General features: G+C 35.7%; 2 protein-coding genes across 3 annotated transcripts; one reads left to right on the top strand and one right to left on the bottom strand.

Moving 5' to 3' along the window:
• Positions 1-1,347: 1,347 nt before the first annotated feature.
• Positions 1,348-4,791, top strand: LOC306863198 (uncharacterized protein). The gene is made up of 8 exons (XM_079406420.1): positions 1,348-1,408; positions 2,367-2,580; positions 2,873-2,948; positions 3,266-3,540; positions 3,641-3,772; positions 4,272-4,351; positions 4,496-4,576; positions 4,655-4,791. The coding sequence occupies exons 1-8, from the start codon at positions 1,389-1,391 to the stop codon at positions 4,761-4,763; spliced, it is 987 nt and encodes a 328-aa protein (XP_079262546.1). The 5' UTR covers positions 1,348-1,388; the 3' UTR covers positions 4,764-4,791.
• Positions 4,192-6,648, bottom strand: LOC306863199 (uncharacterized protein). Of its 2 annotated transcripts, XM_079406421.1 has the most exons (3): positions 6,594-6,648; positions 5,408-5,684; positions 4,348-5,321 (listed from the first exon to the last, which is right to left on the bottom strand). In XM_079406421.1, exons 1-3 carry the CDS (start codon positions 6,627-6,629, stop codon positions 5,278-5,280), a joined length of 357 nt encoding a protein of 118 aa, XP_079262547.1. In that variant the 5' UTR covers positions 6,630-6,648; the 3' UTR covers positions 4,348-5,277. The 2 variants fall into 2 exon arrangements, 1 of the variants encoding a protein (XP_079262547.1); XR_013783659.1 differs by lacking the exon at positions 6,594-6,648 and adding an exon at positions 5,985-6,075 and having other exon boundaries at positions 4,192-5,684.
• Positions 6,649-13,165: the final 6,517 nt, after the last annotated feature.

A 13,165-nucleotide genomic window follows, 5' to 3' on the forward strand; every position in this document is an offset into this window, starting at 1 on the left:
TGTGAAATATTATTACAGTTGAAAAACTTTTTTTCTATTTTTAATATATTTAAAAATGTAATTTATTCCTGCAATGCCATTATTCCAGTCTTCAGTGTCACTTATTTATATACACTAAAACTAGCTAAGTTGCATGTACAAAATACAATGATATTGTAGAATTACAATACAATGTGTAATGAATCAGTGTACAGCACATTCATAAATTGTATAAAATCATAAAAAGTTATTTGATGAATAAACAAAGCGGACATCATGCACATTATTTATTAATCATTTTGCAGGAGCAGCGTTAAAAACCAGGTTAAAAACATTTCCAGTTGTTTTCTGGAAAGTTTTATTGCTATTCCCAATATAGACGCAATTAACTACACTAGCACTATTCGTGGTATGTATTATTGTTGCTAACACTCTGGAAAGGACGGTACTTTTGATGTAATATGATTAGCTAGGGCATATTGATTTCATACCTGCATTAAAATATGTTGAGAAGATCTAATTTCTGCTTTGGAAACAAGAATGAATCCTTCCAGGATATTTGGGTAAATATAAACATTCCTATTTAGACTGTTTAACAAGGTTATGTCTATCACAGAGATGTTAAACCTGCTTTCTTGCTCTTGGGTCTTTGAGTGTCCATAGGGCTTCATTACAAATGCTGTGAAGTCTGAGCCCTGTTAGGCCAATGATTAATCACAGGTCCGGTTTTTAAATGTCAGGTCTGAGCCCAGCGTGGCCCGGCTCTGATCGATGTCCCACTCTACGGCTATCTTTCAGAAAGCTGCACTGACGCTGTGGGACTCTCCATGACTCACCGTTTGCTCCAGAGAAGGCAAGTGGGGGTTTAAAGTTTTAAATGCAAATGTCTTCAACATCTAACCTCTGGAGAGCAGCGAGCGATATATTGGGGATATATAATTAATAAATTACCATGCTGAAATGTATGGAGTCAAAATAGGGCCATATAGATCTGCAAAATAAAACAATGTTTTGCAAACAAAAAATATGTTTTGCAAAAAAAAATAGAGTATTGAGAAAAAAAATGCTTTTTTGCAAGTAAAAAAAAAAATAGCAAAAGAAAAGTTAACCACTGAGAGAAAAAATAAAGTTTAGCAAAGTAAAACTTCAGCAGCATTGACTTTGCAACACATATTTCCCTTTGCGCCGCTCCTTTAAATCCGCGTTTCAGTCATCCGTGCCTCTGCGGCGCAAGCTTTCCTTTGCGCTTCTTTTTTCTTTGCGCCTCGCTTTGTGTCCCTGATTTGACGTGGGGGAGGGGTCAAGAGGTTGGGGTGTGTACAAGGGACGAAGGCGCGTCCTTCTCGTTACGTCATCAGCGCGAGCCCCAGACCGAGTGAGTGGATCGATCGAAATGGCTGAGCAGAGACATGCGGGTGATGGATCACAGGTATGTATTATTGATCGCTTTCTTCAAGTTCGCTAGATAGACCGATAACTATATGTAACTATGTGTATCAACGCGTTTGCTCAAGTTAAGTAAGTTAGAGATCAATTAATGCGGTTAATGTGGCGATTAGCTAATCGCCGACGCAACGTTAAGTGTGTCGGCGGCTGTAAAGTTACATTTCTCTCAATATGCACACCTTTCACGTTGTTTTATAATTAATAAATAATAATTATTATTCTCCACGTCCTAGTTGTATTATGGACTATAAACGATGCCAAAGGTGTCTCTCAAAATATACTGTAAATTGAAAACAAATAATACAAAACAAATCCCTTGTATGTGCAAACATAATTTGAAATAAACCTCTTTCTGATTCCGAACAAGTTGATTTATATACAGTAGGTCACATCCATATAGACTATGTTTAAAAGCTGTGATGTTAATATGATACATTGTTAATGCACTTATTCTAGATCAGTTGTGTGAAACTCAATTCCTGGAGGGCCACAGCTCTGCACAGTTTAGCTCAAACCAGCTCCAACCCACACCTGTTTGGAGGTTTCTAGAAATCCTGAAGATCTTGATTAGCTGAATCAGATGTGTTTGATTAGGGTTTGAGCTCAACTGTGCAGAGCCGCTGCCCTCCAGGAACTGAGTTTAAAACCCCTGATCCAGATAATCCTATATGATGTTGTCATGACATATTTAACAGAGAGAATATTCAGATGTCTGTACAGCTGCACAGAATTTAATAGGTCTTCTGACCCAAAGCCTTGGTCAGATTCAGTCAGCTCAGGGTCAGCAGCAGCAGCCACAACAACGACAGCAGCCTCCTGCTATTTCTCAGCCTCGAATAGAGCAGGATATGGCCAGATATTGCCGCATCCACATCTAATTATCTTAACAATTGTCTTTTGAATGTTTAATATTATAATTAACATTGTTTTATTATTTGTAGATCTTTTCCTGGGATGTTTAAAAAAGCAAAGAAGAAAACTCCAAATCCACAAATACATGTGAAAGCCACACCTTGGAAACCATTTGCTGTTTCCATATATTTAATGAGCAGCAACACTGACACCTCACCCACACCTTCTGAAGAGCTTGAACTACTCCAGGCCGGACTAGGAAAACGGGTGATTACAATTTCATCCAATGTGAACCATTCGGATGTAAGTTCATTTTATAGTACAATCTAATTTGTTAGTTTGTGCCATCTGATTAGAGCAGGATTATTTCTTTATCACCCTGCGAATAATATATAATTAACTGCTTCAAAGTAATATTCCACTTTCAAAACATGCTGAGATGAATGAACATAATTTGCTTAAACATAGCAAAATGTGAATTAGTATGTATAAAAATGACAAACAAATGCATGTAAAATTTTCAATGTGATAAAGATTTAGTTTTTACTTTGTATGGTTGTTTGAGAACCCTTGTTCTGTTTCATGTTTATTTCAGTTATGCAAGCTCCTTGAAGCTGAATTTCCAAAGATGAAGTCACTTACTGGAGGGTGGTTACTTTATAAGGCACCAGGTATGCTGTACTGTCAACCAGAACAGACACAAACATGAATATCTGAGTAGAGTATACTGTAGTGTAAGTAATTTCCATAGGTAGTTATTAATTGAACATTTCCCCTGGCATTCTAACCTTAAATCCCAGGCTACATCCTTTTTTAATAATAGTACACAGGGAAGTGTTAATAGAATATGGGAAGCACTGTTTTTTGCACTGTGTTGTAAGTTTTTTTTTTTTATAAAAGCACTTCGTTTTTAGCTACAGTATAAAGCCCAATTATATAGTAAAGACCTTTTATTGCTGGATTTGTTAATGTGTTTTTAAATTGTCAGGTGGGAATGGAAGAAGAAAGCTTACTGTTGTCCCTCCAGACTCAGAGGGTTATACAGGCAGCCTTCTCAAAATGGCTACCACCGCTGGAAGAACAGCACTGTATATGGTCCCTCTTCAAGAAGAGTTATGTCTTGATCCACTGCCATTCTCAGCAGAAGAGTTTGCGAAGATGCCAAAGGTTGAGTGTCGTACTTGTAAAACCACAATGCCACTACCAGTTTTGTACTTGCATGTTAAATCTTGTGGTGGCTGCACACAGTCAGCTAATGATGAGGTATGTTGTTTACACAATGACATTTTTTAGTAGAATTTATTATAACATTTTTCAGTTAAGTTTTCTTTTAGGCAGAATATATCTCGTTTTGTCATTTCAGACTACTGAAGATGATGATGTAAAAGTAGTTGGTGAGATTACCAGAGCACTTACCCCTACAGCCCCAGCTTCTACACCTACACCCACCACTTCAATACAAACTTGTTCTCCTACACCCACCACAAGTTTTGAGGTGAGCTAAATGAAAATGCTGTTTTTAATATATTCAAAATATTTGAGAATACATTTGCTTTTAATTTAAGTGCATAAGGACCGGTGCAGTTAGTAAAATGGTAATGTATGGTATTTTCTTTGTAGTGCCTTATTGTCAAGCACTTTTGATTAATTGATTGTAATTATACTGTCTCTCATTGGTACATAAAGACCATTTTGCAAGAGGTAAATAACACTGGTTGAGAATGCCCTATTTTTATAGTTTTCAAACTATACACAAATGTTAGAAGTCAATACAAAAAAACATTCTGATTCAGTTCTAAATGTTTAGTAAATTGTAAAGTTAAAAAAAACTGAAACAGCGAGTGCTTGTTTAGATCTTGCAAAATATTGGTGACCAAAGTATTTAAAGTGACAAATTAAACAAATAACTTGATTGGAGTTTGGAAATAACCAATTGTGTTTTAATTGGGATTTTATTGTATAATACTTAATCAGTTGTCCTTTTGCCATTATAGGATGAGGGACAGTGTCCCATTTGTTTAGACACATTTTCACAGACAGAGTTGCCCATGCATGCAAGCGTTTGTGGAGATAGGTAATTTTTAATGATTTGAAAAGTTATTTCATTTACAGACATTTAATAATGTTATGTATTAAAAACATGTTTTAAGTATTATAAGTGTTATAACCTGTTGTAAATGTTATAAGAAGTCAATCTAACCATTGGGTATATACTCAGTATATTACAGACACTGGATTATGAGAGTAGTCCTCCGTGTGGCACACCAGTACAGCAAAACCAAGGCCCAGACATGAAATGGTACAGTTTATTTATTACATTTTAACAACCCTGAGACATCAGAATTCTTTACTAATCTTTTTTTTCCTGTTTTTATAGTCCAGATGATGTATTGCGTTTGTTGGCAAGAAGGGTAGATGACAGCAAGGATTTCAAGATCTGTGTTTCTCGAACTGACTTCTATCAAAGAGCTATGGTGCATGTATAATAAATCATTTTTAAGGATTAAAAATATCAAAAAAATCTTGGGCATTACTTATATTCCTTCATACATTTTCAAAGAATTTAAATAGAATTAGAAAACACAAACTCACAAATAATGACTTCACATAATGTAATGTGATCACAATATGTGATATTTTCACAGAAAGGGTCACATATACTTTTATCAGTAGCATTACATCAATGGCTTGACACGCATGACATACCTTATCAGCTTATGGTTTGTGTCTACGTGAACAACATGAAGAGGGCCCTTGATGGAATAAGTCCTTCTGACTACACATCTCAATTGTGTAATTCTTGCAAGTATTCCAGCAGAGTCCACTCGATGCATGGAATCCCAAACTCTTGTCCATTGCACACGATGACCCAAGGCTTGTAAGTGTCCCTTCATCATTCTATGGCCTAGGTGTGGACTTTTAGCTTTGATTGATCTCACTAGGTTGTCAAGTTCTTCATCTGTGATTTTACTGTAGGTGTCCTTTAGAGAAATGCCATACTCAGTGAGGCGACGTTTGATTGTCCTTGTTGACACACCAAGAAGCTAGGCAATACATGGAACAGATAGCTGCATATTAACTAGGTACTGAAGATGTTCTCTGGAAATAATAAACTTTGGGGGCCCCTTACCTCCAAATTCCACTTCAAGGGCAGTAACAGGTTCATTGTTATTGTCAATATGCCTATCCACTGTGTTTTTCAAGGTTGACAGTTCGCCAAGGAGTTCCCCTGGGACTGAAATTTGATCATAGACTGATGAAATGAAGAGAAGCTCATGACCGCATAAAAACTGCAAATAATCTAGATCTAGGGGTAGGCGACTCATTGTATCCTGCAGTTTGGATAGCAGTCTTTCCATGATCATCCTTCCCAGCTGGTGACTTGTGGCATCATTAGGTCCATGGACCTAAAGATAAGAATTTATTTGATTAAATGTATAAAAAATTATTTACAAATTGATATGCGAGTCAGCTAAAGTTAAAACACCCTTAGGAGTTTGGCTGGTGTGTGTGTGTTGAGTTCTGTGCATCTGTGTGTGTTTTGTGCACGATTGTTTCTTATTTGAGTGTTTTCACGATTCTGATCAGTAGGAAATGCTGCTCTATGTAAAAGCAGTTCGAGTTTGGGTCACTTATAACGTGCATTTGAAAAAGCAACACCAGTCGAACATCATCATCATTATTATTAATATACTTTATTTAAATACCTGAGAAGGTTTTAGGAATATTGATAAAATGATGTCCATATGCATTTCCTATAACTAGTTATGTGTGTTATTGTCTTCCTCTACTGTGCGTATTTTGAGTTTTCGCACGAGAGCGACCTCTAGCTTTCGGGTGCAACAGTATTTTACCTATTTCACCCACAAGCTGTTCATAAATCATGTACAATATAATGTCTGTTAATCGTGACAGCCTTATTTGTGCTGACGCCTAGGTAAAGGTTGCAATTACTCTTAACGTCTCAGGTCAAAGAACATACGGGTCACATGACAACAGAACATGGCGGATGCAGTAACGTATGTCTGAATACTATTTCCACCACACATACTATATTGTGCCTTTTTTTGCGGATTACATTTAAAGATTTCAGATGCAAAAAGCCTCTACAGGCCCATCTCCATCAAAAAATGAGATTATGATGTTCAGTGAAAGCTCTCCACACATAATAGCCTGTGTTACTCAAATAATTTTACTTCAAAACCCCGCTAAATACCACCCTCTGGCCGGTCTGAAGTATCTGTTATTAATAATATAGGAGTCTAATAATAATATAGGAGTCTAATAATAATAAGAAAGCAATCAATAATACATACCTGTGATCCATCACCCGCATGTCTCTGCTCAGCCATTTCGATCGATCCACTCACTCGGTCTGGGGCTCGCGCTGATGACGTAACGAGAAGGACGCGCCTTCGTCCCTTGTACACACCCCAACCTCTTGACCCCTCCCCCACGTCAAATCAGGGACACAAAGCGAGGCGCAAAGGAAAGCTTGCGCCGCAGAGGCACGGATGACTGAAACGCGGATTTAAAGGAGCGGCGCAAAGGGAAATATGTGTTGCAAAGTCAATGCTGCTGAAGTTTTACTTTGCTAAACTTTATTTTTTCTCTCAGTGGTTAACTTTTCTTTTGCTATTTTTTTTTTTACTTGCAAAAAAGCATTTTTTTTCTCAATACTCTATTTTTTTTTGCAAAACTTTTTTTTTTTTTTGCAAAACATATTTTTTGTTTGCAAAACATTGTTTTATTTTGCAGATCTATATGGCCCTATTTTGACTCCATAGAAATGTTTCTAATTTAATGAATTTTTGGAATATCTTAGTATTTGTTTTGTCACTCTTTTGTTATGAACTCCACAAGTTAAACCTGATGATCATGTAATCCAGCATGACTTGACAATTATCCAAAAAGAACCTTGTGCTTTAATAAATGCAAGAATATCTAAGCATCTGTACAAAGAGTACAAAATCAGAGTGATCAAAAAAATCTTACAAATTTCTTCCTATTTTTAAATTGGCTTTTTTTTCTCTCTCTCTCTTTTTTTAAATCAAATTTTCACTGTGGTCTCAGACTTTAGGGCCCTGCTGTATATGAGATTGGAGTAAACAACATCTGGCTGATATTTGCTCCTGTGAGACATCTGCATAATTTGCAGCATGAATGTTAGTTTTTTGTAATTATTCACAATATTTTGAGAAGATGCCAATACTGGAGTTTGTGAAAAGAAGTAAAGTGAAATAAAACTGTTTATAATTTCTGAAAAAAAATTACATGAAAAAATGCAGCTTGCCTTGTACATTTGTAGTCAATTAAAGCCTGTTTTTTGAGAATTGGTTTTGAGTGGAAAACCTATATATGAACATGCCTTGGGCGTTTTTTTATGCAAATTACTAGTTGTAGATACACCTGCCCTCATTTAGAATAATCCACATTCATCAACAGTGATGAATGATGACAGGAACACATTTCTGTGTACATGCACCTGTTGTGAATTTGTCAAAAATTCAGAGCGAGAACATCTTCTGTGCACATAAATATGCAATATGTGTGAAATTATGTTTGAACAAGTCCAAATGTTATCATTAAAGGAATAGCTGACCTAGAAATTCAAATTGGCTGCACTGCAGTGAATGGGTGCCATCAGAATGAGAGTCCAAAAACTGATAAAAACATAAAAATAATCCACACAAGAATTAACATCTTGTCCAGTAAAAAGTTGCATGCTTGTAATAAATTCATCATTAACATATTTAAAATCAAAATTGTTTCCACCTAAAATGGGTGTCCTCAATCCAGAATGTTGTTTTCTACAGAAGCAGCGGTTTAAATTGAATGTGTTTTTGGAGTTTTTTTTGTTTTGTTTTTTTTTCACAATACATTAATTGATGGATTGGAGTGGTGTGGATTACTTGTGAATTATTGTGATGTTTTTATCAGCTGTTTGGAATCTCATTCTGATGGCACCCATTCACTGCAGAGGATCCATCGACCATCTGTAAACAAGGTTTATATATCAATGCTAAATTTCTCCGGAGTACATTTTTAGCAAATTTTAATTTTTAGGTGAACTGTTGCTTCTTTTTATCTTTGACAGAGAAAATGTCAATGCAAGAAAGGTCCATTGCAGTGAGTTGGGTAGGTAATCGTATCAGTTACAATAATTGTATATGGTTTGAGCACATATGACTCAGTACCAAAGTGCTGTTGTGAGTGAAGTGTCATTTGCGCATCTAATAGTCAGTAGCGGTCGTGACTCACACAGTGCCCTTGTTGAGCTCCGACATGAGGCTGCTTGGAAGTTGCTCAGAAAACAAATGATATATTGCGTCCATCTTAAAAAATAAGGACAAGTGGAACATAGAGCGGTTGTAATGCTGTAAAAATACAGTGAATATATGAAACTATAGTCTTAAGATGACAAGTGCCCTCTAAAACCAACAAATCAGACCAATCTAGATGGATTAGGCTATTTTAGAGATTAACTTTGTGTATAGCTCTCTCTGCTGAACTGAATCACAGTATCACAGTGTTAAATTGTTTTTAATGTATGTGGATGAAGCTGCATCAATTTTGTATCTTGCTTACATAAATGTGTGCCAAGTATCCCATTACTCCTAGCCTGGTTATTGTCTTTCCAAAAACTGCTTTAGTGACAAATCAATTTTCACCCTCCAGTCAAAACAATAGTTATAAACATAAACAAACATAATAACCAGTCAAAACAGAAAAACGTGAGCAAATTAAGCATCTGGCCTCATGTCTCCATGTGCAGAGAAACCTCTACATGCTGAGTAATTGGCAGAAAGTCGTGCCTTTCAGTCCCGATACACACTGCGAGGTGATTTTGAGGCATGCTGGGTAGCAAGCTAGACTCAGTAGCAGACAAATGTTTGCACCGCACATAATGGACGCCTCCAGATCCCCGCAAGGAATTTCCCATAGCAGCAGGTGAAAGCAACTGTGTAATTAGACGCAGGTCGCACACAGGAAAACGCCAGCGTCGTCCATTATCTCCTCTCCTGCTGCTTGAACTAAACCATGTTTAAGGGAACTCAGTGGGACTGTCACTCAAGACTCTGATGTGGCATTAGAGCCATTTCAGAGAGTATTATTGATTTTTCTCTGGCAGCATTTTATTCCTTTTAACTAGATTCATTACAATGTAAGCCATTACTTACATAGGTTCCCTGACTGAATATGAATGGATTTGATTGCTTACCGCTGATTCTGCCATCCGTATCAGAACATTCCCAAGCACAGCACAGATCCCTCTTCTCACCCTTTCTGGGGAAAAAATTTGAACGCTTAAAAATGTAAATGCAAAAAAGACCAGAATTTTCAGAATACAACTTTTTAAAGTCTGAAGATAGAGTGCAGTTTCTGTAGTAATGACATTCGACCATTAAACATTACATATAATGACGTTGTTGTCTATTTGCAGTAATAATTTATAATAATTTACTAAATGTGTAATTTTCCATTATTTAAATTTAATTTATATATATTATATATATACACATATGCTATTCATATTCTAATATTTATATATATATTTTTTTTACATATAATTTATTAGACAGACAGACAGACAGATACTTCATAAAACTCTTTGGGAAAAGTCTCCTAAACTACTAAATACCAACGTTTGAGCAACAAAATGCAATTTTGGAGATCTGCTAACTGAACTGAACCACAGTGAAGTCATAAATTAAATCAGATTTGCACAGAAAGGACTGACAGGAGACTTTTTACAAAGCAGCAGCTAGTATGTTGTATTCAGCATGATGGCTGGTGTTTAATTGTTTCTGATGTGATGGCAACAGGCAGGACAATAGAAGCTCTTCACTATAGCAAAACGACATCAGTGCCTAGTCGGCAGTCAAATGAATGGAGCATACAATGCTAACAGATTCCCTGTGAATGTTCCTGCAGCTCATCAAACCTCTCATCTGATAGAGAATGACTCTGTAGCCCAGGATCAATGAGTCATAGAAGTCCATAATTATTCCTGGCTATTGTTTTCCATTACCATCACCTAATATCAGCGCTACTCATAAGCCACCTCTAACATCTCTAAAGCACACTTTTAGTGAAAGCGTAATGCAGAAACTAAACAAAGTAGAGTAATTTTCTCTGTTCCAGCCCTGTGTTCAGTGCAGCATACAATAGAAATGGCTTGTTATGACGATGTGAGAACTCTTAATTCCTCCAGCAGATTGCGGTTTACAGCAACACTGAGAGAGAGAGCAGAGCCCATACAACGGCTTCCAACCCAGAGTATACAGTTTAAATGAAGACATAAATTCACATTGTGATATAAGCTCAAAATTGGAAGATATAAATTTACAATATTTTTTTTATAATTTACAATAACTTGTGAGTAGAAATGGGCTTCCATAATACAGATATATATATATAAATTTTATATGCATTTATGTATATTTATATATGCATATCAAAATACACAAATTATATATATATAAATATTGTATATGTAACATATTCATGTATAGATTTAAGATATGGGTATTATTTTTTATATATGATATAAAGCACTATATATATATATATATATATATATATATATATATATATATGAAATAAATAATGCATATATAATTGTGAGGTGGAAACGTGTTCATCTAATACGTATACATTCATTTTTATTATTATTAATAAAAATTCATATTTAATAAAATAAGTACAATAAAATTTAACATTTATTTTAAAATAGCTACAAAATTGTTTTGATTTATTTATTTGTAATACAAAAATCTACATTATGCATTTCTGAGCTGCTCTTTTCCATGATTCTTACATTATAAATGGCAGAATTATAATTATATACTGTATATATTATATTTGGATTTAACATGATTTAACATGCAGATCAATATTGAGTAGAATTTAGGAAGCATAATAGTAAAAAAAAAAAAGCTAATAACTGTACCTTTTAGTTTTCTGTTTATTTTCCATGAGCTGCATGTTGGCACACATTTGTCTCGTGGTCTCTTCTGAACGCTTTGACATGGTCATGTTCACACCCAATGCCATAATTACACTCAAGAGACACAACAGTAACCAGGAACTTGGACACGCTTCAGTAACTGGTTAAGGTGATGTTTGACAGCGGCCTTCCCACTGCCAACAGCTGATACCTGAACAAAACTTACCAAAATATTTAGCCGCTCTTAATGCATGTAATGTATCTTATTTCTTCTAAAGAGTCTGAGGAGAAACATCTAAGGCAAAGAGAACTCTATTAAGCTTTTTAGCTTTGAAATGGCAGTATTTGAAATCGTCCTCTGGCAGTTTCTCTTTAGTCACACTGAAGTCTTGCGCTGGAAGATAGGAGCATGACGAGTGGAAGGAAACTGTGGGCTTCCCTGAGGCTGTTTGATCCATCTGGTCACTCAGGCATGCATGTACTTCCCTTCTCCAAGTCTCCATGAGGAAAGCCCAGAGCAGAGCTGCTTTCTGCCAGGGAAGGCTCAGATGCTTGAGTCAGGGAACAGCTGCTGCTGATGGCAGGGAAAAATGAAAGTGCCGTGGAATAAAATTCACAAAATTATTTTACATTCGTAACACACTTACTTACAAACCTAATAGCAAATTAATATTGCTGTGGAGACAATAGTGATTAAATCTGCGGGTGCACAGAGTACATTTGGTAAAAGTATTGGGTCTTGGATTGGGACAAGTCTGGGCTTGGTTTTCCTTTCTCCATTCCAGGCGTCTGGAGTATTCATGTCCACATGGATGGACTTCAGTGGTCCAGGGACGGATCTGATGGAGAAACTGAATGCTGATTTATCAATTATCTCTCAAAATGATCTTTCACATGTGCTTAAAGGGTGAGTTTTTCCTAAGCCAAGCAAAACCAAATACACAAATTCATCAACTTCAAGGTACAGCTAATTTTTTCGCTTCACTAAAAAGAACCTGTTCGTAAGAGTCGTTTGTTCGTGAATCAGGCTACATTGGTTGCATTGTATGCTTTTGATTCACTAAAAAGAACCTGTTCGTAAGAGTCGTTTGTTCGTGAATCAGGCTACATTGGTTGCATTGTATGCTTTTGATTCACTAAAAAGAACCTGTTCGTAAGAGTCGTTTGTTCGTGAATCAGGCTACATTGGTTGCATTGTATGCTTTTGATTCACTAAAAAGGACCTGTTCAGAAAAGTCACTTGTTCATGAATCAGGCTACATTGGTTGCATGCTGTTGATTCAAAGTATCTGTTTAACAATAAAATAAAGAAAATAACATTTAAACTGATTCACAAATGTTACCTGACTAAAACTTAGGAAATATTGATATTGACATTGTAGTGAACTGCAGTTTTTGTCATTCATCTGAAGACGACTTCATTTGTTTTGGCAATGCACCTACACTGGAAAAGTTTGGTCAGACTTTTTAGTGTTTATTCAATCTTATTTTGTAAGTGACTTTTCTTTCTGTTTCAAGGATGCTTTCTTAGGATTGTTTGACTATTCAAAAGAAAATACAGGAAAATATTACATAATTACTTTATGCTTTCTGTTAGCTAAATTTCACATTCATTAACAAAAGTTTACTGGCTCTAAACCCCTATTTTCTTTGTTCAAAGTGGACTTATATAAGTAGGAAACTATCCAAAATTCTGCTAATTTGAAAGCTATGAAAACTGTATCTCTGTATTCATCCTTTGTGTCTTCTTAAGATGTGGTTTTATTACCTTGTTTTTTTTGTTAACCCTGGCAAGTCTGAGTGTATATTCTTGAATTGGTAACACTTTATTTTAAGGTGTCATAATAAAGCGTAATTATCTAATTAAGTACTTAGTAGTAGCTGTTGTACTTATATGAAACGGAATGTACTTACCATGTAACTAAGTTATGGAACAGC

This window comes from Barbus barbus (genome assembly GCF_936440315.1).
Source record: "Barbus barbus genome assembly, chromosome: 44".
Classification (NCBI taxonomy): Eukaryota; Metazoa; Chordata; class Actinopteri; order Cypriniformes; family Cyprinidae; genus Barbus; species Barbus barbus.

Coding starts and splice junctions, on each gene's coding strand:
- LOC306863198 (XM_079406420.1), top strand. CDS start 1,389: ATGCGGGTGATGGATCACAG. Junction 3,541..3,640: donor CACAGTCAGCTAATGATGAG/GTATGTTGTTTA, acceptor TTGTCATTTCAG/ACTACTGAAGATGATGATGT. Junction 4,352..4,495: donor GCAAGCGTTTGTGGAGATAG/GTAATTTTTAAT, acceptor GTATATACTCAG/TATATTACAGACACTGGATT.
- LOC306863199 (XM_079406421.1), bottom strand. CDS start 6,629: ATGGCTGAGCAGAGACATGCGGGTGATGGATCACAG. Junction 5,685..6,593: donor ATGCGGGTGATGGATCACAG/GTATGTATTATT, acceptor TCTTATCTTTAG/GTCCATGGACCTAATGATGC. Junction 5,322..5,407: donor CCTTGAAGTGGAATTTGGAG/GTAAGGGGCCCC, acceptor TGTATTGCCTAG/CTTCTTGGTGTGTCAACAAG.